The 23,371-nt window shown below is 52.6% G+C and overlaps 2 protein-coding genes across 2 annotated transcripts in view; both read right to left on the bottom strand.

Annotated features, from left to right (window-relative positions):
• LOC135325871 (PIN2/TERF1-interacting telomerase inhibitor 1-like) overlaps nt 1–23,371 on the bottom strand; it is a 266,502-nt gene that overhangs the window by 39,078 nt on the left and 204,053 nt on the right. The gene's annotated exons all lie outside the window — the stretch shown is intronic.
• Nucleotides 14,607–15,503, bottom strand: LOC135325867 (olfactory receptor 14J1-like; the record flags this gene model as incomplete). The annotated part of the gene is made up of 1 exon (XM_064503838.1): nt 14,607–15,503. A coding segment is annotated over exon 1 (738 nt), but the record flags the coding sequence as incomplete, so codon positions are not given.

Raw genomic sequence — 23,371 nt, 5'->3', positions numbered from 1 at the left:
GCCCAGCTCAGCCCCTCCCCGGCTCTCCCCACCTCCCCTGCCCTCTCCCCAGCCCACCCAGCAGAGCAGCCCAGGCTGGTGGTGGCTCCACAGCAGAGAGCTACAGAGCTCTGGGCACTCACACCACATCCCCTGACCCCCGGCAGGCACAGCAGCTCTGGGGGGCAGGGGTGTGTGTGCCAGCTGCCCCATCAGCCTCCAAGCTGGAACAGGCCCCCGTGGCACAAGGAGGCAGAGCACAGTGACACTCTGCATCTCCCTTGTTCTTGTGCACAGCAGATTCCCTACCCCCAAACTGCCTGCAGCCCCCCGTGCCAGCCCCTCTCTCCAGCACAGCACAAGGCTCCCTGCCCTGGGGCTCCTCAGGCAGCTCCTGCTGCCCCAGGGACACAGCAGCCTGCCCTTACTTGACCTCCACAGGAACAGATTTCTCTGTCTCGTTTATTCCTCCTTGCCAGCACAAAATTGTTCCTTTGCTCTTCCAGGGATGTCCCTGCTCCCGGGAGAGTCTTTCCCCAGGGAAGTGCATCAGTGCTGCCCACCTGGCTGTTCCTGGACCCAACCCTGTGCTCCCTGTGGGGCTCCGAGCTGGCAGTGCTGCTCAGCAGAGCAAGTGGGCTGTGGTGCCCTGGGGCCACAGGGTGACTCTGCACCGGTGATTGCGTTGGGGGTGGGAAGCAGACCCAGCTGGATGGGCATCGTTACACCTGACAACGCCCTACCGAGACATCTGTTGCCCTGTGGCCATGGACGATGCTCTGAGCAATTACAGGGCATTTCAAATGGCTCAGGCTGTGTTCAGGCGTGTCGCTAGATCCAGCCCATGGCTTTTCATTGAAGGTGACATGGACCACTCTGCAGGATCCCTTCCCTGGGTGTCCTTGGTCCCCACTGCCTCTCGTGGGATTGCAGAGCTCTCACTAGCCTGGACATTCACTGCTTTAGCCCTTTCCCTCTGGATGACTCCACTGGATTTTGTGAAGCTCCATTCACTGCCCACCCCTAAGCACATGGTGCCCTTGGGGATGCCCTGTGCTCTCCTGATGGATCCATACTCCCTTTGAGAAGGATGGGCATCAGTGTCCAGCCGTGTCCTATGGGAGATACCACTTGACCATTCACCATCTCCAGGAGCACTGGGCACCCACAAGTGAGAGCTGAATCCAGCCCTCATTCCCTAACACATCACCTCTAAGCTCATTGCCTTGAGCCCAGGGAGAGCCCCGGAAAAGCACCAGGCCCTTTCAGGGGGAAAGTCCCTGAGCACATTCTTGGCTCCAGCTTTTGAAGGAGAGCCCAAGCTTCAAGCACCGCACTGGGGAAATCTGCTTTTATTACAGAGAGGCCAGCTGTAACACAGTGAGAGACACATTTACAGAAGACCTCTGGGTCAGAGAGACTAGGCTGTAAGGAAGTGGGATGAATTCCAACACTTCTGCACAAACATGATGATCACAGCAAGAATGCCCAAAGCACAAGAGTTTTCTGAGGTACTTAGAAACCACTTGTGAAGAGGGATGGGCAGCTCACTGCTGCTGCACTAAAAGCAGGTGAATCAGTTTCTTCAGGGCATCCCTGAGCTCCCTGTTCCTCATGCTGTAGATGAGGGGGTTCACTGCTGGAGGCACCACCGAATACAAAACAGCCACCACCAGATCCAGAGCTGGGGAGGAGATGGAGGAGGGCTTCAGGTGGGCAAATATGACAGTGCTGACAAACAGGGAGACCACAGCCAGGTGAGGGAGGCACATGGAAAGGGCTTTGTGCTGTCCCTGCTCAGAGGGGATCCTCAGCACAGCAGTGAAGATCTGCACATAGGACACCACAATGAAGATGAAACACCCAAAGCCTAAACAGGCGCTAACCACAAGCACCCCAAGTTCCCTGAGGTAGGAGTCTGAGCAGGAGAGCTTGAGGATCTGAGGAACTTCACAGAAGAACTGACCCAGGGCATTGCCGTGGCAGAATGTTACTCCAAATGTGTTAGCAGCGTGCAGCACCGCACTGAGAAACCCACTGGCCCAGGCAGCTGATGCTATTTTGACACAAGCTCTGCTGCCCATGATGGTCCTATAGTGCAGGGGTTTACATATGGCAACATAGCGATCGTAGGCCATGACTGTGAGAAGAGAATACTCAGCCAAAATGAAAAAGGTAAAAAAAAAGAGTTGGGTAGCACATCCCGAGTAGGAAATGGCCCTGGTGTCCCACAGGGAATTGGTTATGGATTTGGGGACAGTGGTGGAGATGGTGCCAAGGTCAAGGAGGGAGAGGTTGAGGAGGAAGAAGTACATGGGGGTGTGGAGGTGGTGGTCGCAGGCTACGGCTGTGATGATGAGGATGTTGCCCAGGAGGGCAGCCAGGTAGATGCCCAGGAAGAGGGAGAAGTGCAAGAGCTGCAGCCCCCGTTTGTCCACAAATGCCAGGAGGAGGAACTCATCCAGGAAACTGCTGTTGGGCATTTGCTTCCTCTCAGCTTTGGATACTGTCCAAGGAGGAAGAGGCATTGATAAGTTAAATAGTTTTCTCTGAGCCAAGCCCAAACTGTTCTTAGTACAAACCTCCACCTTTCCTCTCTTCTCTCCCTTCATTCAGATCCCTTTTCTGATTGCTGGTTTATGCTGGCTGAGTGTGCCGTGCAAAGCAGGGCCCTCGGGGTGTGGTACTCTAGAGGAGTCAGTCCTGCTCTGCTGGGGTTGTAAATGGAGGTGTCAGACTGCCCCATGTACTTGGTGGGAATTCCTGGAGACAGCTGTCACAAGCTGAGTGAAAGGGATTCAGTCCAGTGACCCAGTGGGAATATCCTCTTTTAATCCTTGTGAGAGATGAATACAGCACTCATGGCAGCTGTCTCTGAAAGAGAAGACCCTTGCGAGGGATTCATCTCCCCCAGCCTTGCCCTCCTGAACACAGGTGTCTGTGTCGGAGTCAGCCCCATCAGCTCCCACTCCAGCAAGCCACAGAAACACTGGAGTAAATGCAAGGGGCTGACCCCACCCTTTCTAGACATCTCTGTTCCAGTGAGAGGGACCCTCTCCTCACATCAATTTACCCTCTGCACTCTTTCCCCAGGCTCTGCAATGGGAGTGGGACGTGACTAGCTCTGATGTACACACCCTGCAGCAGATTACAGCCACCCATTTTGTGGAAAGCTCCTTCAACAGTTTATTCAGAAAGTGGGCTGCAGTGGAGGGATCTGATTCTATGTTTTTATGTTCTATGAGTTTTTAGATGCCTCTGTCACACTGTGGGAGCATTCTTTGATGCAGTAGAAATCTTTGGCATTTCTGTTTCTCTCAGCATTAGAACTTGTGTGTCCCAGCAGGAAAAGGGCTCACGGTGTCTATATACTACAGACAGAGTCAGGGGATCTGGACTGTGCAGGAGTCTTGCTGCCCGCTGCCCTGTGCTAGCCCCTCTCCCAGCTAAAGGACAATCCCACTCCCAAGTTACTCTAAGAAAGGACCTGGGCTGAGGTGAGAGTGGAGGAATGTAGCTCCAGAGGGAAGATTTCCCCATTCTTCTCTCTCAGAGCAGACATGGAGAGTGTGCTCTGGAGAGCTCGTCAGAGCAGGTGAGGAGGTTTCTGACTTGCATGACCAGCACAAAGACTCTCCGCTATCACAGCTATGCTATGGCAGAGCTGAGGTCTTGTGGAGGGCAGCTTGCAGCCTGGCAGGACACCCCAGAGAGACAAGAGATCTAAAGAAGGGTGAGGGGGGGCAGCCTTAAGGGAGAGTCAGATCACTCCCCAATCAGATGAAATGCATTGCCTAGAAGGTTAGAAGGGCCTTGGGCACATCACTGCCATGAAGACAGCTCCACGCAGGACCCACAGGGTCAGTGCCTTAACTGCAGCTGAACCCCTCTCCTTCACCCCAGAGAGCAGGACAGCAAGAAGCAGAGCAGCACAGAGAGGAGAGGAAACAAGCAGCAGTACCATGACCCTGCCAGCAAAGGGAAAGCCAGGAGGGAGAGCCAGACGGGCAGTTAGGAAAGCCTTCCCCTCACCCAGCTCTGCACACCACCTCCCAGGCAGTGGCATCGCAGCACAGTCACTCTCAGCCCCTTTGCCGTGCAGTGGGAAATGGGCACGTCACAACAGAGATGCCCCTCTGCTCTGCTGCAGCTCAGGCTGCTGAGGAGGGGGCTCCTGCCCTGCAGCCCATGGCCTTGAGGGCAGAGGCTGTGCTGGGTGGGAGAGGAGACACGGGGGGCTTGCTGAGAGGAAGTTGTCTGCATTGCAGGGACTGACCGGGAGTTTTCCTAATTCCCCCTCCCACAGCATTTATGGCTTTACTTTCCCCCCACTCGCTGATCATATCTCCCCTGCCTGGAGCTTTTCCTCCTGGCAGCTGTTTCTCTGCCCCATCTCTTTTCCCTGCCAGCGCTCACAGACCCCATCCCACCCTCTGGGCACTCAGTCCTGCCCTGCAGAAACCTCCCAGCAGCAGGGCACTGCCCAGGGGCATCTCTGGCTTTGCAGGTGCTAAGGAGCAGGTCAGACAAACGCTGGTGAGGCCAGGCAAGGTGATGGTGGTGCTTTCTGTAGGCAGAGCACTGGGTGAAAGGATGCAATGAGGTCCCTCGGAAACCTTTTGATCTCTCACTGCAATGGTCTGGGAGTATCAGACTCCTGTCCAAACCTCACAGCTCCTTTCCTGCCCACTTGCCCCACCATCTCCCACCTCCCGTAAAGAGTGGGAAACTGAAAGCAGAGCCTCAGGAAAGGTCCTTCTCTTTCAGGGAACCCCGGCCATGGCTGGCTGCTTGAAAAGGTCCCCTGGAAATATCCTGGGGGTGAGCGAGAGCTGAGAGCAGCCCTGACCCCCGCAGCACCCTCTCAACAGGAGGATGAACCCACCCTTCTCGGGGTCGCTCCTTCCACCCAGAGCTTCTCCCTGCAGCGCCCTGGGCAGCTCCCCGGGCAGGCTGAGTGCTGACCCTCGCAGGCGGCAGAGTCCCTGCCCCGGGCACACAGCACCCTGGGTCGCAGGGACACTGCTCTCAATTACAGCCCGCGCACACCTGGGGGCACTCCCTGGCTTCACACCCCAGCACCGTCCCTGGCAGAAGGTAGCCGTGATGGCCTGTCCCTCTGACGGTGTGGCTGGGAAGCCCTGCTCTAAAGCACCACCTGCTCCAAACAGGAGGAGCTGGCAGAGCCGCCCTGACAGACCCTCTCAGCTGTGGAAGGTGCCAGCTTCAGAGGAAGCCTCCGGCAGCCACAGCAGCAATGTTGCCCTGCAGCCAGAGACTTACTGTGTTAGGGGCTGGGAAGATTTCTCGCTGCAGGCAGCTCTCAGCCAACCTCTGATTCCCCACTCTCTTCAACTTCGGAGATATCCATCTCATTCTGGCCCCTGCAGGCAGTGTCCAGAGTCCAGCTTCTCCAGGAAAAGGAGCTGCACTTGGACAGAGCTGGCTCTCTGCAGCGCCTGCCAGGTTGCCATGGGCTCTGGCAGCCCCAGGAGCCAAGCCCGGCTCAGGAGCAGAGGCCCAGCTGATGACGTGACTTTCTCTGTCCCCTGGGCACCCTTGGGACCTTCCTGGGGCTCCAGGGCTGACAGTTCCTGGAAGGCAGCAGGATCATCCCTGGGAAATAGCCACTGAAGTAGATGAAAATAATCAGCGAGGGTCCCTCTCGAAACAGTGCAGAGACTGACTCTGGCATTGCAGTTGGTCTCACCAGAGCATGGCTGTCTAAGAGAGGTGGAAACGTCCCACTCTGGAAAGCCCTGCTCCCATCCCAGAAGAGCACAGGCACAAGAAGGGAGTTGGTTTGCTCATGCTTCAGGGATGATTTAGAGGAGTTAATCAATACATCGAGTGCTCACTGAGAAGCCCCGGGGTGGAACAGGATAGAGTTCCCTCCCGTGCTCTCCACAAACTCACAGGAGGTGGGATTCCCTTGCCCAAGTCTAGCATGCACAAAATGCCTGTCTGCATGGCAGCTCCTTGTTTAAGCTCCCACTGGAATCAAGGGAGATGGAGGGAGGCACTCAGCTGGACACACACACACACACCCCCTTGGACATTTGTAGGGCCAGAGGTGGTCCAAGACACGTACCACTTTCTCCTTGCTCTGATGGAACAATTATGAGACCCATATCCTTCCAGGACTTCAGCTGGTGCAGAATCTCCTTGGCCATCTGAAATGACACTTGATGCCGACTACTGCAAGAGGTCTGCTCACTATGAATCTGAGACATATGTGGATCCCGACATTGCAAGCAGTTCATGCAGTTCAGGGCATACACTTGTTTTAATGCCATCACAAGAGGCCTGCAGGGCCATGTCCAATGCACGGGGTGTCCAACACAAGCACCAGGTTTCTAGCAGGTACAGCACAGGACCTCCAGGAAAAGTCCTTGCCCTTTTGGAGTGGTTGCTGGGCAAACACCCCAGGGCATCTCGCATTTCCTAACTGTTCCCAAACAAGGGAATCCCACCACTGCCTTTAGGCAAAGTCCATCCCATCTACATCCGAGCATGCTGCAAAGATGGAAGGCACGTCACACCAAGGTCTCCACACACAGACCTACACTTTCAAACCCCACTAGTTCTTCTCTCCCTAAACCTTTTCTCAGCCCTCATGCTATGAACAGCGACGGTGCTAATGATGCAGCCACAGTGTGCCTGGCTTGCAGGCTCTTCAGGCCCAGGGACTTTCTCAGTGGCACCTTGTCTTTCCCGGAGATCTGGCCACCTCCATCACAGGCCCCAAGGTGCTGCAGAGTCAGCTCAGGAACCAAGCACCTCTCCTGCCACAGCTGCATGGCCAGCTCTCTTTTTTTCTGGCTTGGCAACAGGTATCACCATGACAAGTCTGCGCTCAGCCCTGGTGCCAAAGCTGAGGTTCTGCAGCCCAGATGTACACAAATGCACAAAGCCTGGGGCACAAAGAAGAGGAAGTGGAGATGCACAAGCTGTTGCAGAACTGCAAAGGCTTAGAGCAGCCTGAGGAAGTCTGTGGATCACAGACCCCAGTTCTTATGGGGGGACTTGAATCTCCCAGACATTCAGTGGGAGGGCAATGTAGCAGGCTGCAAAGAGTCCTGGAGGATTCTGGAAGGTGTGGAGGACAACTTCTTAGCACAGCGAAGCCTGATAGATCACCAAGGGTGACACTTTCCTGGACCTGGAACCTGCCAACAAGGAAGAACTGATGAGGGCTGTGATAACCAGTATCAGCCTTGCCTGCAGTGGCCATGAGACAGAGGCGTTCCAGATCCTGAGGGGAATGAGCAGGAAGAGTAGCAGAGTCCACACTCTGGATGTCAGAGGAGCAGACTTGGACCTACTGGTAGAGGGATCCTGTGGTAGGCAGCTCTGAAGGGCAGAGGAACTCAAGAAAGTTGGCAGGTCTTTCAGGACAGCATCCTCTAAGCTCAAGAATGGCCCATACTGATGCCCAGGAGAGCAAGCAGAGATCTCAGGAGACAGAGCGGCTGAACAGGGAACTCACAACCGAACAACAGTACAAAAAGGCAGCACACAGGAACAGAAAGCAGGGAGAGGCGGCAAAGGAGGAAGTGAGAAATGTTGTCCAGGGAAGTAGGGAAGCTGTTAGGAAAGCCAAAGCGCCTTTAGGATTGATGCCTGCAAGGGATGTCAAGGGCAAAAAAGATGATCTGCTATTGCTTCAGTAAGAGTAAAAGCATGAACAAGGGAAATGTGGGCCCATGGCTGAGGACTGGGGCAGGCAATCTGGTAACAGCAGAGGTAGATAGGTCTGGGGAACTCAGTCCCTTGGCTTCAGCCCCCACCAGCAAGGTGTCCTGTGTCTGTCTGATTCACGGACTCCGATGTGCTGGATCAGAATCAACTTTATTCAAGCAAGCAAGCCCTTTATATATGCTCTATATGCCCGGGTCGGTACTTCCCACAGTGATCTATGGTACTTTCCACTCCCCTTGTAAGCACCACGTTGTACTTTCCCAAAGGTCATGTTCCCATCATCACTCCTTCTCATTCTGTGCGGCTACTTCCTTATCCACATACTGCTATTTATTCCTCCCAAGGCTTTCGGCTCCTTAACTCTGTCTTGTCCAATCCCTCGCTGTCTGCCCATACATCTCCCCCTTTTTCATTTTTTAAACCAAATATTGCCAGTCCAGTGTGTATTTGCACAGCAAGTACTTGATGCAAAGTCCTTCGAGTCATTCTCTGCATAAGGCTTATTAAGCAGGGGAGATAGATGGCAAGGGCTAGAAATCTTAGCAAGATTACCAATCCACACACCAGTACCTTCCTGAACCCACATCCAGTCCTGTCCCTCAAAAGGGTTCCACTCTGATTCTATCTACAACTTATTCGTAAGGTCATGTAGTCGCCATAAGCTTTTATGAATCGATATTGACCCTGCACGAGGCAGGCAGACATTGCCAGAAAATGTCCCGACATGGGCTCATCTTAACTGGCTCTCAGTCCTCGTTTGGTGTTTCGGGGGATGCGTCAACAAGTCGAATCAGCCGTGCAGGCATCCAACGAGGCCCATTACCTGTGGAGACACAAGCATAACCTTTCCCCCATATTTTTAAGTCTGCTGGTTCACTCCATTGACCCCTTTCCAGGTTCCTGTAGTGAACCCGAGGCTGTTCTCACCACGTAGGGCATGAGAAATGCTTATTAACTGCACTTTGGTCCGTGTAACGGTTTACGAGGTTGAGAGCATATAAGCCTAGAGTGTCCAGCATACCACACGTTTCTAGCAGGTACCACATGGGACCTACAGGAAAAACAGGCCCTTTTGCAATGGTTGCTGGGCAAGTGTTGCGGGGCACCTCAGATTTCCAGCCTGTGACCAAACACCTGAATCCCACTGCTGCCTTCAGGCCAAGGCCTTCCTGTCCACATTCAAGCAAGCTGCATTAATGGAGGCCCATCATACCAAGGTCTCCGCTCATGTCCCTGCACTCTTGCAAACTTGTAACTCTCCTTGCTCTGAATCTTTTCTTGCCCCCAGATGATATCAACGAGGACTGTGCTAATGATGTCCACAGGGTGTCTGGATGCCAGGCCGTCCAGGCCCAGGGACTTTCTCAGTGGCACCTTGTCCCTCCTGGAGATCAGGTCACCTCTGTCACAGGCCCCACCGTGCTGCAGAGGCAGCTTGGACAACAAACCCCTCTCCCACCATTCGTGTACTGTCCAGCTCTGTTTCCCCCTCACCTTTGGCACTGCAGGGTTTGCTCTCTCAGTGGGAACCTCTTTCACCATTGCATGGCCACCTGCTCTCTATGACAGCAGAGTCCCTGCTCTGAAGTGGGGCCACTGCATACACGGTGTCCTTGGCTCTTGGTAACAGGTATCACCATTATAAATGTGCGCTCTGTGCCATAGCTGAGGCTCTGCAGCCCAAATATATGTGAATGTCTTCAGCCTGGGGCACAGACAGGAGCAGATGGAGATGCACAAGCTTTCACAGTGCTGCCACATGGCTGGAATCACTGAAATGAGGCAGAATCACCCACACGACTGGAGGGCTGTGATGGCAGGGTACAAGCTCTTCAGGAGAGATTGTTGGGGAAGATGAGGAGGGAGGATGCCCTTTGTGTGAAGGGGCAGCTCAGATGTATGGAGCTCTTTTCTTTGGGATGGACAAGGGCCTGGGTGAGATCTTGTGGGTGCGCATGAGTTTCAGACCACCTGATGAGGGAGAGGAGGTGGCTGCATCTCCTTTAATCAACCTGAGGAAGCCTGTGGATCACAGGGCCTGGTTCTTGTGCAGGGAATTGCATCACCCTGTCACAGCAGAGTGCAAGCAGTCTAGGAGGTTTCTGGAGGGTGTCAGGACTTTGAGAGGGCTGACCACTCTCACAACCAGGCTCATCTTGGAAAGGTTGTGGAGATCGGGGCAGGTCCCAATGGCCAGAAAAAGGAATATGTTGTGTCCATTTTCAACAAAGGCCACAAGAACAACCTGGGGAGCTGCAGGCCATTCCACCTCACTTGAGTGAGGAGTATGTCATGGAGCAGTTCATCTTAGATCACCTTTCTGGGCACATGAAGGAGAAGAAGGCGACTTGGAAGAGTCCGCATAGATTAACTGAAGGGGAATTGTTCCTGACCAACCTGATTGCCTTCTGTGAAAACAAGACCTGTACTGTGGAGGAGCAGAGAGTAGTGGAGGTCACTTTCCCTGACTTTAAGCAAGGTATTTGATGCTGTCTTCCACCACGTTCTTGTATACAAGAAAGACATTACAGTAGGCTGAGTAGACAACCAGATGGGTGGAAAGCTGGTTGGATGATGGAGCTCAGAGGATTTATTTGAATGGGTCATTCTTTCCCTGGAAGTTGCTGACAAGTGGAGGGGGCAGAGGTCTATACTGCCACCTGACCTGTCTAAACAGGTGCATCAGTGACCTGGAGGAGGCAATTCTCATCACATTTAAGATGACACCTAATGGGGCAGAACGGTCCCATGCTTGAGGGCTGCCATTCAGAGGGACCTCAGCCAGGAGGAGGAATGGGCTGTCAGGATCTTTGTGAAATTCAAGAAGGACAAATGCCCCTCGGATAGACCAACACCCTGCAGTGGTACAGAGTGAGGAGTCCCTGGCTGGGCAGAAGCTCTGAGGAGAAGGACCTGGGAGTCTCTGTGGGCAGCGAACTGAACATGAGCCAGCAGCATTCCTTGGCAGCAATGGAAGCCACAGCATCCTGGCCTGCATGAACCAGAACAAAGCCAGGAGAGCAAGGGAAAAGACTATCCCCCTCTACTGTACTACTAGCACATCCAGATGCTGCATCCAGTTGGGGCCCCGTGCAGAAGAATGCTGTTGATCATTCTGATGATTTCAGGGACAGGCCCCCAAGGTGCTTGGAGACTGGAGCATTTGGCCTGGGAGGAGAGGCTGCAGTGACGTTTGTTCAGCCTGGAGAAGGGAAGGCTTTTGGGGTGACTCTTAGCAGCTTCCCAACTCAAGGTGGCCACCCATAGCGAACCAGGCTTTTACAGGGATTCATCACAGAAGAATGAGAGGAAATGGTTACAAACTAAGATGGGATAGCAGGGAGAAAAAAATCCATGAGGATAATGAAGCATCTGAAGAGCTTATGGACCACCTGTTCTTGGAGGACCCTGTTGGAAAAAGCCCAGAGGAACCTGATGTGACTTTAGTGCTGATCCTGATGGGAGCAGGAGGTTGGACTAGAGACCTCCCAAGGTCGCTTCCAACTGACATGGATGGGTGATTCTGGCATCTCTGGTGATAGCTACTGTGATTCTTGAACTCCTGAATTCCTTTTCTGCATGTGTTTTAGCACCACGCATGGCATCCCCAGAGCCAGGCCTCCCTCGTGGTGCGAGGTTACCTCTTTTTAATTATGAATGACTGCTTGTCCTCCTCACCATCTACAGCACCTGCACACTACAACATGATGCCAAATGAGTGTGAGAAAGCCATATGCAGAAAGTCATGGCATGAGGGTGGTTGCACTCTAACAGCCCTAAGGTCCTCTGCAGATCCTGTAAAATCCAGAAGGATTGGGAGATCCATTAAACAACCTAGGCACACATTTGTAAACTTGACTTCGTCGCTGTGGGAGGCTGAGGGAGCTGTCTTTGTTCAGCCTGGAGAAGAGGAGGCTTTGGGCAGACCTAATAACAGCCTGCCCATACCTACCAGGAGGTCATCAGGAAGATGGAGCCAGCCTCTTCACCATTGTGCATCATGGGAGGAGGAGGCCCAGGATGAGGCATGAGCTGAAACAAGAGAGGTTCAGGCTGGGAATTAGGGCAAACATTTTACCCATCCAAACAGTGAAGCACTGGGGCAGGTTGCCCAGAGAAATTGTGCCATCTCCATCCTCAGAGGTTTTCAAGTCCTAAATGACTAAAGCCCTCAGCAACCTGCTTGGAGCTGACAGCTGAGCCTGCTGTGAGAAGCACGTTGGGCTAGAGACAACCAGAGGTCCCTTCCAGCCTGAATGATTTGGCATTTCCTTCCACCCTGGGTCTTCCCTTGTTGACCTTAGGGAAAACATTCAGCTTCCCCATGGCCATGGAAGTACATCAGACAAAAGTATGAGCACATCAACTGCATGTGTCTTGTCCTGCTCTGGTCAGAGCAGTTCACATTCAGAGCTCCTTGGCCAGTGTCCCCAGGTGGCCCTAATATTTCATTGGTTTCACCTTTTATTGCATTTTCCCCTCTTTTCACCTTACAAGCCCTTTTCTTTTACCACCCTAATCTCCTCCCATGCAACCAGCATACCTCTGTTTACCCCTTGACCCTGGTCTTGCTTGCTTTGTACCTTCCTTTGGCTTCTCTGAGATGGCTGCCATGCTCATTTCAACTGTTTCTGGCAGTTCCTTTAGAACAGCATGGCCTTTATTATCTATGGTGTCCTGCAGTTGGTCATGCTGTTATCCTGTCAGAGGCATGGCGAGATAGGATGAGGCATCTGCACGCACACATTCACAGCTGACACAAAGGAGCTTGAGCTGAGAGGGACCTTGAGAAGGTTGGAGATTAGGCCAAGAGAAACCTCCTGAAGATGTGCAAGGAGAAGCGGCAGGTTGGGCCTTGGTGGGGTGACCCTGAGGAGAAGGGCCTGGACATCATGAGGGATGCCATATGAGCCCGTGGTGCATGCTCACTGCAGATCAGACCAGCTGCATGTTGGGCTGCATTAGGAAGCGTGTGCCCCCCCAGACAAGGACAGTTATTATCGCCCTCCACTCAGCACAAGAGTGGCCACATCTGGAATCGTGCGTCCACGTGTGGTATACCCAGTGCTGGAGGAATGGGGAGGACCTGGAGAGTGTGCAGAGGAGGTCTGCCAAGATGGGGCTTGTTGCCTGCAGCACATGAGCTGTACAGGGAGGACGAGGGACCTGGGCTCCATTATCCTCATGAAGCAGAGGGTAAGGGCAGTAGAGTAGTAGCTTGTGAATGCTTGAAGCGTGCTTTCAGAGATGGTGGCCCTATTCTTGGTGGTGGGAAACAGCATGAGAAGGGGAAACAGCCATAATCTTCAGCTTGAGAGGTTCAGAATGGATGTTAGAGAAAGAAATTTCCCTTGACGGGTAGTGCTGTGGTACAAGAGGTCAGGCAGAGGGAGTCTGTGCCCCCAGCTTTGTGTTTCAAGGAAAAACAAGGGAGGTTAGAGACACATCAGTAAAGGTGGGCAGATCCCTGGGCGAGAGCAAGGTGGGGAAGCAGGCTGGGTGTCTACAGGCTGCAGTGTAACTGGCTCAAGCATGGGACAGTGTAGGACAGGCTCTGGTGGAGAAGGCCAGGGCACTGCCAAGGCTGAAAGCTTCTGACAGCTTCTGTTTGTGCTCTTGTGTATGGCTCCTGTATCTGCCATCGAGGCCTGCCAGAAGACACCATTTCTTTGCAGCACTGGGGCCTTGTTTCCTCTTCCTGCTGGGGGGGCCTGGGACGTGCCATCTCATTGCACCTAACTCAGCGTGGCACACCCCCACCCTCACACTGCCCCCACAAAGAGCCCTGAGCAAAGCGTCAGAGAAAGCATCACCCTACTCAGGGGCTGGGTGTCAGTGCTTGGCCATGTGGTACGATAAAACTTATCCAAGTTTTCTAGGCATGAGAGCTACCTGCACATTTTCTTTATCTATCTGTAACAACTGCCTCTGCTCTAATCAGCCCTTGGAGAGGCTTTGTGAGTAATGGCCCTCAGGGGGACTCATTAACACTCCAAGAAAATTTGTGATTTCCTGCTGAATTCAACTTCCTGAGTGGTTGCTTCACTCTCCTCTCAGAATCTGACATTCATAGACTCAGCACCAAGTACCCCGAGGGTTCATTACAGTGCAAAAAGCCCTAACGAGTTCTCCTTAGAGAACCAGCTGCAAATACACACAGAAGGGTTTTTCTTAATTGACATCAAACAAAAATTAAACATGATGGAGTTTATTGAAAAGGAAAATTAACTCCTGAACTGTGTTTCAAGTCCAGGCTGCCTCCAGTGAGGTCCACTTTCCACAAGGGATAGCCTTAGTAGAAATGTTTCAGACAGATTGATAAGATAGAGAGAAAACACAACTAAGATGTTGGCTAAATAGGCAATTAGACTCCTGAAAGATGAGGCAATTTTTGCACTTCCTGAAGCTCAGAGCAGCACCGAGAGAGAGGAGAGAGATCTGAATGAATGAAGAGAAAGGAGAGAAGAAAAAGTGGAAAACAAGGGAAAGTGCCTATGCCCAGATAGTCTGCTGCAAAGATGACTTTAGAAATGATCGATTTAATGAGGACATGGGGAAATACGTGAAAGACTGCTGAGATGATATCCATAGCATAACAGACAAAGCAGTGGTACACCAGCTTAAGGGGTAGATGAATATTTCTTCAGGGATTCACAACCTTCCTGAAAATTTTCCATTATTGCATCATGGGAAAACAAGGACATTTGTATTAAAATGAGTCAGTGTCCAAATTCAATCCCCATTGACTAATCAATTTGACAGACAGGGTTTGTGCCTCTGCAAAAGTGGGATGAATTCAAATGTTTGTGTGCAAATGACTGTCACAGACAGAATGCACAAAGCACAAGAGTTGCCTGAGATAAACTGGAAATCACTTGTGAGGAGAGGTGGGCAGCTTATTGCTGCTGAAGTAGCAGCAGTTGAATCAGTTTCTTCAGGGCATCCCTGAGCTCCCTGTTCCTCATGCTGTAGATGAGGGGGTTCACTGCTGGAGGCACCACTGTGTACAAAACAGCCACCACCAGATCCAGAGCTGGGGAGGAGATGGAGGGGGGCTTCAGGTAGGCAAATATGATAGTGCTGACAAACAGGGAGACCACAGCCAGGTGAGGAAGGCACATGGAAAAGGCTTTGTGCTGTCCCTGCTCAGAGGGGATCCTCAGCACAGCAGTGAAGATCTGCACGTAGGACACCACAATGCAGACGAAACACCCGAAGCCTGAACAAAGAGTAAGCACAAGAGCCCCAATTTCCCTGAGGTAGGAGTTTGAGCAGGAGAGCTTGAGGATCTGGGGAATTTCACAGAAGAACTGCTCCAGGATATTGCCTTGGCAGAGTGGTATTGAAAATGTGTTGGCAGTGTGCAGGAGAGCATTGAGAAACCCACTGGCCCAGGCAGCTGCTGCCATTTTGACACACGCTCTGCTGCCCATGATGGTCCCATAGTGCAGGGGCTTGCAGATGGCCACGTAGCGATCATAGGCCATGACAGTGAGAACAGAATACTCAGTCGACAAGAGAAAAGTAAAATGAAAGACCTGGGCAGCACATCCTGAGTCGGAAATGGCCCTGGTGTCCCACAGGGAATTGGCCATGGATTTGGGGACAGTGGTGGAGATGGTGCCAAGGTCAAGGAGGGAGAGGTTGAGGAGGAAGAAGTACATGGGGGTGTGGAGGCGGTGGTCGCAGGCTACGGCTGTGATGATGAGGCCGTTGCCCAGGAGGGCAGCCAGGTAGATGCCCAGGAAGAGGGAGAAGTGCAAGAGCTGCAGCTGCCGGGTGTCTGCAAATGCCAGGAGGAGGAACTCAGTGAAGGAGCTGCCGTTGGACGTTTGCTGACCCTGGGCATGGGGATCTGTCCAAGGAGGAAAAGACAGTGACAAAGTAGAGCAGTCTTCTGTGAGCCAAATCTTTTGCCTTTCTCATAGAACCTCCCACTTTTCCTCTCTTCTTTACCTTCGATCAGGTCCCTGTCTGGAGCTCTGGTTTGAGCTGGCTGAGTGTGCCGTGCAGACCAGGGGCCTCTGCTAATCATTTCCAGAGGAGTCAGTCCTGCTTTGCTAGGGTTGTAAACGGAGGAAGGTGACAAACATTTCCAGTTATTTGGTGGGGATAGGAGGGGCTTGGGTGCCACGAGCTGAGCTAAGGTGACTCAGTCTAGTGGCCTGGTGAGAATATTCTCTGTTTACCATGATGAGAGATGAATATAGCACTTTGACCAACCAATATACCCCTGCCATGGAAGAAAGCTCCGGGGAGATGGGCAAGGGTGATGTGCCCATGAAGCTCAGGGCATGAGGTAGGGTGTGACTGACCACAGCGGTTGCACAGAAAGCCAGCTTTATCTCACGGCAAAGGGGACCAGGACTGGAGGGTAAGCTTTGTTTTAGGGAAACAGCTATGTCAGTTGAGCAGATCAGCTGACTACACCCCAGCTGAGTGGATCAGCTGGTGTAAATGTTTCCCCCTGAATTCATCAAAAGAGTGTGAATGTCTCCCTGAGTTAGCCAGACCAGCATGGGAGGGGGAGTGTATACATGGCTCAGCCCAACACAAAGTATAAAAACTGAACAACTAGCAAAAGAACTTGGAAAAGAGCAACGTGATTGAGCTGGTTTCAGCCCACGTATTCCTTCCCCACGATCGGGGATGCCCAGCGTTGTGACGGTGAGCATATAGAGACCAGTAATGGGGATCACACTGGTATTGTGATTGAACTGTATACTGCAGTTGCTGTATTTCGCTAAGTGTAACTGACACTTGTATTGTGATTTCAGTATATTGCTGTATCACTCTGCTGAATCAAAAATCCCGTGTAACGTCAAATATCTGCAAAGAAGTAAATTTTGATATTAAACATTACACCCTCCATGTGTGGAATATCTAAAAGAACCTGGTCAGAGAGTATAGGACGCTGACAAGCTCTCATGTCAGCTGTCTCGGAAAGGGAAAATCCTTGTGAGGGATGAACAGAGGCGTTTGTATCTGAAGCAGCCACACCAGCTCCTTCTAGCAAGGGAGGGAAACTCACGTGAAGGCAGGGGGTGCCTGACCCTTTCTGGATGTCTCCACTCCAACGAGATAGACCCTCTGCTCACGCCAATTTACCATCTGCTCTCTTTCTCTGCAGTGGGAGTGGGAAGTGGCTAGCTCTGATGTGCACATCCTGCAGCAGATTATATCTATTCTTTATGTGGAAAGGCTGCTCAATATTTCGACACCATTTTCTCTGAAATAGAGTCTTCAGTGGGAAAGTCTGATTAGATAATGATTTAGCTTTTAGATATCTCCCTCTCACTGTGGGAGCATTCTTTGACAGGGTAGAAATCTGTGGCAGTTCAGTTGCTCTGAGGATGAGCATTTGTGCATCCCAAGAGGAAAAAAAGGGCTCACCGTGACTTTGTGCAAAGTCACGGGATCTGGTCTGTCAATGAGTCTTGCCCCTCTTGGCCTTGCGCTTGCACCTCTCAGCTAAAGGACACTCACAGTCACAAGTTTCTCTCAGAAAGAAACTGCATTGAGCTGAGAGTGGGGGAATTCAGATTTTAAGGGAAGATTTCCAAATTCCTCTCTCTCAGGCCAGCTATGGAGAAAGTGATGAAGAGCATGACAAGGTCAACTAATTTGCCCGTCCCACAGATCGCATTTTCTGTTGCCCCAAAGGTTTCAGGGGGGCTGGGAACAGCTTACTCCTACGCAGATCCCTCTTGCACAACTTGCAGGGCAGGTGTCTGAACTGCAGCTGAAGCACCCCAACCCCAGAAAGCCCAAGAGAAGACCAGGAGCAGCAAGCACAGGAGGGGAAACAAGGAGCAACACAGTGATCCTGCTGCCAAGGGAGGCAAGGAGAGAGAGACAGATGGGCATTCGGGAAAGCTTTCATCTTACCCAGCTGGACATGCCACGTGGCAGACAGGGACCTGGCAGGGTGGTCGCTCTCAGCCCCTTTGTCAGGCAGCATGAAATGGGCCCGTGGCAGGAGAGATGCCCCTCTCCTCTGCTGCAGGTCTGGCTGCAGAGGAGGCGGCTCATGCTCTGGACTCCATGGCTGTCAGGGCAGAGGCTCTGCTGGGTGGGAGTGGAGACACAGGAGAGTGGCTCAGAGGAAGGTGTCTTCATCAGAGGGACTGACTGTGACTTGCCCAAATGCATCCTCCCGTGGTGATTCTGTTCGCAGTTCCCTCTCATTCCCTGCCCGTCTCTGCTGCCTGCAGCTGTCCCTGCTGGCAGCTCTTTCTCTGTCCCACTGTCTTTTCCCTGCCAGTGCTCACAGACCCCATCCCATCCTCTGCGTGCTCAGCTCTGCCCTGCAGAGACTGCCTGGGACAGGGCACTGGGCAGAGGCATTGCTGTGCTCAAAGGTGCTGTGGAGCAGGTCAGGAAACCCCTGACAAGGCCATAAAGGTGGTGCTGGTGCTGTCTGTAGGCTGAGGTGGGGCTGAAGGGGTTTGCTGAGCTTTCTGACAGACCTATTGCTCTCTGAGAGTGAAGGTTTAGGAGTCTCAGATTTTTCAGAAAACTCTTTCCTGTTTTACTCCTGACAAAATTAGGGAATCGAAAGCACACACCCTAGAAGGAAAACACCTTCCTTTCCCTCTCCTTCCACCCTGAGCTTCTCCCCACAGTGCTGTGGGGAGTTCCCTGGGCAGGCTGAGTGCTGACCCTCGCAGGCAGCAGAGTCCCTGCCCCGGGCACGCAGCACCCTGGAGTGCTCTGAATTACAGCTCTGGGCAGAGCTGTGGCACACTCCGGCGTCACACCCCTGCAGCTGTCCCTGGGAGAAGGTAGCAGGACACCCTGTCCCTGTGATGGTGCGTCAGGGAATGCCCTCCTCCACTCTGGAGAAGCCAGGAGAGCAATCCTTAAGAAAACTATCAGTCATGGGCTGGGTTTAGAAGACCCCTCCAGGAACCTCTGTAGTTTGGCCCTGCAGCCAGAGGCTTACCACGCAAACGGCTGTGAAGATTTCTCCCACAATGAGCTCTCCTCTGTCCTCCCACTCCACACTCCCTTTCACTTCTCTTTGCCTTGTCTGATGTGTGTCAGCAATAGCAGGCAGTGCCCAGAGCCCTGCTGCCCTTTGCAGAGCAGCTGCTCCTGCACAGAGCTGTCTCTCAGCAGTGCTGTCAGGTTGCCATGCGTTCCCTCAGTCCCAGGAGCCTGGTACTGCTGAGCAGCAGTGGTCCAGCTGAAGGCCTGATTTTCTCTGTCCCTTGTGCTTCCACCCCGGGAGATGTTCACTAAAGTAGACTAAAATAATCACCTATGGTCCTTTACTAAGGAGTGGCGAGAGACCCATTGCAGCATTGCAATTTGTCTCATCAGAGGATGGCCATCTATGACAGATGGAATCGTCCCACTCTGGAAGACCCGATTCCCATCTCTTTATTAGGCAGGACACCTAGAAAAGGGGCAAGAAGGGATTTCAATTATCCATGGTTCACATATTGATTGAGACAAGTCAATCAGGGCTTCTCATGCTGGTTTAGAAGCCCCTGGGATGGGGTGTGATTCAGATCCTTCCTGTGCACTCTGCAAACACACAGGAGGTAGGATTCCCCTTGCCCACGCTGAAGCGTGCACAACAAAGATGCCTGCACGCGAGCTTCTTGCCTCAGCTCCCATTATAATCCCTGGAGATGGAGGGTGGGAGCTGGTTGCTCACACACAAACACGTGGTGACATTTGAAGAGACAGAGGTGGCCCAAGGCATATGTCAGTGTCTGCTTGCTCTGATGGAGAAACTGTGAGACCCGCATCCTTCTAAAGTATCAGGTAGTGGCCTGGTGAAGAATCTCCTTGGCCATCTGAAATGACACTAGCTGCCTAATACTGCTAGAACTCCACACATTGCTCCAGAAAGGTTCCCATAGGTCCTGGATCACATTCCCCAGCACTGCCTGGGAACACAGCAACCCCAGGGCATCTCAGGCAGCAATAGCCTCTCTAGGTGCCCCAGTTAATAAAGGCCTGAATGTAAACTTTTAGTCAAAAATTCACCAATTCAAAGAATAACTCTATGCAATAAATGAGAAAAGCCAAGAATTATTTCCTCCATTTCAGTATATACATATATGCTTACAGCTATTCATCATGCCGTATTTGCTACCAACACTCTGAATGGGAAAATTTTCTGCTGAGGAACAACTCTATTTAAATTGACGTACTTCCTCTCTCTTCTGCCTCTCTGCCCTGTCTGCTTCGTCTGCCTAGTCTGTCTTTACAGAGCTCTCCCTAGAAACGTGAATTGTGACTGAATCACTGCACTTAGGGTGGACGAGACCTCTGGAGGTCATGTAGTCGAACCTGCCTCCTCAGTGCAGAGGGAACAAAATGAGCTTGCTCCTGGCCTTGCTCCAATTGCACATAGTCCACAAAGGCTCTGAGAGTGGCTCCATCCCATGTCCCAGGCCATTAATGAAGAAGTTCCACAGTGTTGCTCCCTGTGTTGATCACGGAGGGATGCCACCAGTAACCAGACACCAGTTTGGCCTCCTTATACCACTAATCACAGCCTTTCGGCCTGATGGACCAGCCAGTCTTCCACTTGCTTTATGGTTCATTTATCGAGTGCAGATCTCAACAGTTTGGCTACAGGTAGAACAGGGATGACTGTGTCAAAGGCCTTGCCGAGATGAGGGCACACAAATTCCCCTGCTTTCCCCTTGTGCCCACAGTCTTCTGGTAGAAGGCAATCAGGTTGGTCAGGCAGAGTTTCCATTTCCCTTTGCTCAGCCCATGCTGGCTCTTCCAGTCCTTGCCCTCCATATGCTTGGAGATGGTTTCCAGGAGCATTTGCTCCATCACCTTCCAGGGACTCGCATGAAGCTGACCAGCCTGACGTTCCCAGCATTCTTCCTCTTGTGCTTCTCTGGAAATGGGTGCAATGTCTGCCTTTTCCCAGATAGCAGGAACCTCCCTGTTTGCCCAGACATTTCAAAGACAATCAAGAGCAATGTCACATGGGCACTAACAGCCTTAGGGACCAGGGGGGACTGGGGGCAGCTCTTAGCGGTAGTATGTAAGTTAGAAAAGACAAGGAGAGACTCATCTTTTTCCCTGTCCTTGTCACTATGTCCCCTGCCCCCTGAGCAGTGAGAGCACATTCTCCTTAGCTGCCTTCCTTGTGCTGCCAGCATGCTTACAAAAGCCCTCCTGGTTGCCCTCCACACCCCTTGCGAGCTCCAGCTCCAACTCCAACTCCAGCTGAGCTTTGGCTTTCCTAACTCCATCGCTGCACCCACAGGCAAGGTTTCTATCTGCCTCCTGGGCAGCCTCTTCCCTCTTCCACCCTCCGGGAACTTCCTTCCTGTGGCTGAACTCCTAAGTCAGGGTGCCCCTGGTCATCCATGCGGTTCTCCTGCCAGGCCCTGCTTGACTCCCATCACATCACACTGGTTTGTTCCTGGGCTTTGAGGACGTTGTCCCTGAAGATCCACGAGGGATCCATGGCCTCTCTGCCCTCCAGGACAGTCTCCTGTGCCAGTTAACCTGGTTCTGGCCTAACAGCAGCACCGGCACAGGTGACTTCCAGGAACCTACACCAACCAATCAGGTACTGAGGCAGAAGTGACCTCACAATCAGCACTGAAGCCCTTTGCTGGGTTCTGAGGTAGCAGTGACCTTACAGCCCCATATGTGAGCCCTGTGCCTGCTGCTGGCCTATCAGGTCCTGGGGCAGAAGTGACCTCACAAGCACAAACCCCAGCCATGTGCCTGCTCCTGGCCTGTCATGTTCTCTCACAGAAGTGACCCTCTCCTTGACTCCCAGCAAGGTGGGGAAGGGTGTTCTCTGGGATTTGCTTGCTTCTGCAATAGCTTCTCAGGAGCTAGGAGAGGGCCTCGGAGGTGGCAGTGCCCTGGCCCCAGGCACACAGCAGCACCTTCACTCTGCCAGCCATGGGACCTCTCTTTCCTCCCCGCCCAGTTCTCTGCTCTCCAAGCTGCTCTCCAACAGGGTGACAAGTGCCTGAGGTCCCCTTGCCCACACACAGGGCATGGTCCTGATGGATTCCCATGAGCACTGCCAGCTTGTTGTCCCCAAGCACCTGACCCGGGAAGCGTTTGCAGGAGGGAGACAATCGGTTATCACAGCCACAGGCAATGCAGTGCCATGAGGATCCCTCCAGGCCTGTTCTTCCAGCACCTCCTTGAATGACATGCTCGGGAGCAACAGGAAGGGCCAGGTCCCATCTGTGCCCATCCAGCCGGCTGCAGGGAGTCCCTGGGGTCCTGGTTTAGCTCAACAGAATGAAATTCTCAGTGTAGCGGCAGGGCTGCCACTCACTGCTGCCTTCCACACTGGTCCCAGAGCTTTGAGGTCCCCGACTGAAACCTTTGTTTGAGTGCCCAGCAACTGCCCCTTGGCTGGAAGGGGTGTCTCCAACCCTGATGCCCTCTATGCCACAGGGGGTGTCAGCAAAAGACCCGCCTTCCCCCAGGTACTGCTGTTCATGGAAGAAACAGCTCTGCCAGAGAGGGGTTAAATCCACCCATATTTGGAGATGTTTACCCCTGGGACTGCTGCCTTCATTCCCCCTCTTTGGAGTTGTTTCCACTTTCTTCCTCCACCTCTCCCACAGAAACTTCTTGGACTCTGTGGTGGGTGTCCTGAGCTGCTGTCATGAGCAATCGGAGGAGGCTGTACCCAGCCCTGTGGCTCAGGGACTGGGATCCTTGGCACCTGGGGAGGGTCCCTGCTCCTTGGCTTGCCCAGGCCTTTGCTGTGAGCTCTCATGCACACACTTACTCTTGCAGTGGGCTCCCCATGATGCCCAGATTATCGGCATGGCGTGTCCCTGGACTCAGCTCTTTCTCCAGAGGGATGATCCATGATGCAGGGGAGAAAATAGAGTGCAGTATAGACTGAGGAGTGACGAAGACACTGAGACACTGAAGAGTATAGAAAGCATCAGGTAGTTTATAGTCACCTGCCTGACATTCAGTCCTAATCCTTTCTCTTTCAAACCAAATGCAGGCTTCATCCCATAGCCACTGAAGCCAATGGGAAATGTTTTTTCCTTCTTTTTTTTTTTTTTTTTGCTTGCCCTCCCCCCAGTTGGTGTGAGTATGAGTCCTAATGCTTTAATTAAAAAGCTAGACTTGCAAAAAACATGTTTTATCACTAGAACATTATAATCCTAGCCATGCGCTTGGTGGTTGAGTAAAGAAATCATCTCTCTGGAGCTCTCTCCCTTGAGCAAGCCTGGGTACCTCTGGCTCCAGCCACTTGGCAACTGGCAGAAAGGCCTTTCTTGTTCTGATTGCTTTAAAATGTTGGCAGTCCCTGGGCACTCTGTTGATCATACCGCTCTCCCCAGCATTGGTAGTCTGTCAGTTCTGCCCTTTATTTTGCTTCTTTTTGGTGGAGACTGCAGGGTATTTCATCTGTCCCACTGCACTTGCCCTGCACTTGTCTGTACTCTTGCTGATACAACCCATGATAACGGAAGCTGTCTTTGCTACAAGAGAACCCTGTTGCCTTCTTGTCAACTTGTTGAAGACCAGCACACCCATGTCCTTTCCTGCAAAGCTGCTCTCCAGCCAGTCCGCCCCAGCTTGCCCTGCTGCACAGGGTTCTTTCCTCCCAGGGACAGGACATGGCTGAACTCCCCAGGCCCCTTTCAGCCCGCATCACCAGGCTGTCGCTGCCCCTCTGCTGAGCAGCCCTGCCCTCCAGCATGTCAACCAC

This window comes from Dromaius novaehollandiae, unplaced genomic scaffold (assembly GCF_036370855.1).
Source record: "Dromaius novaehollandiae isolate bDroNov1 unplaced genomic scaffold, bDroNov1.hap1 HAP1_SCAFFOLD_30, whole genome shotgun sequence".
In the NCBI taxonomy this organism is placed as follows: Eukaryota; Metazoa; Chordata; class Aves; order Casuariiformes; family Dromaiidae; genus Dromaius; species Dromaius novaehollandiae.
Note: the sequence above shows the minus strand (reverse complement) of the source record. Positions and strands in the feature narration are given on the sequence as shown.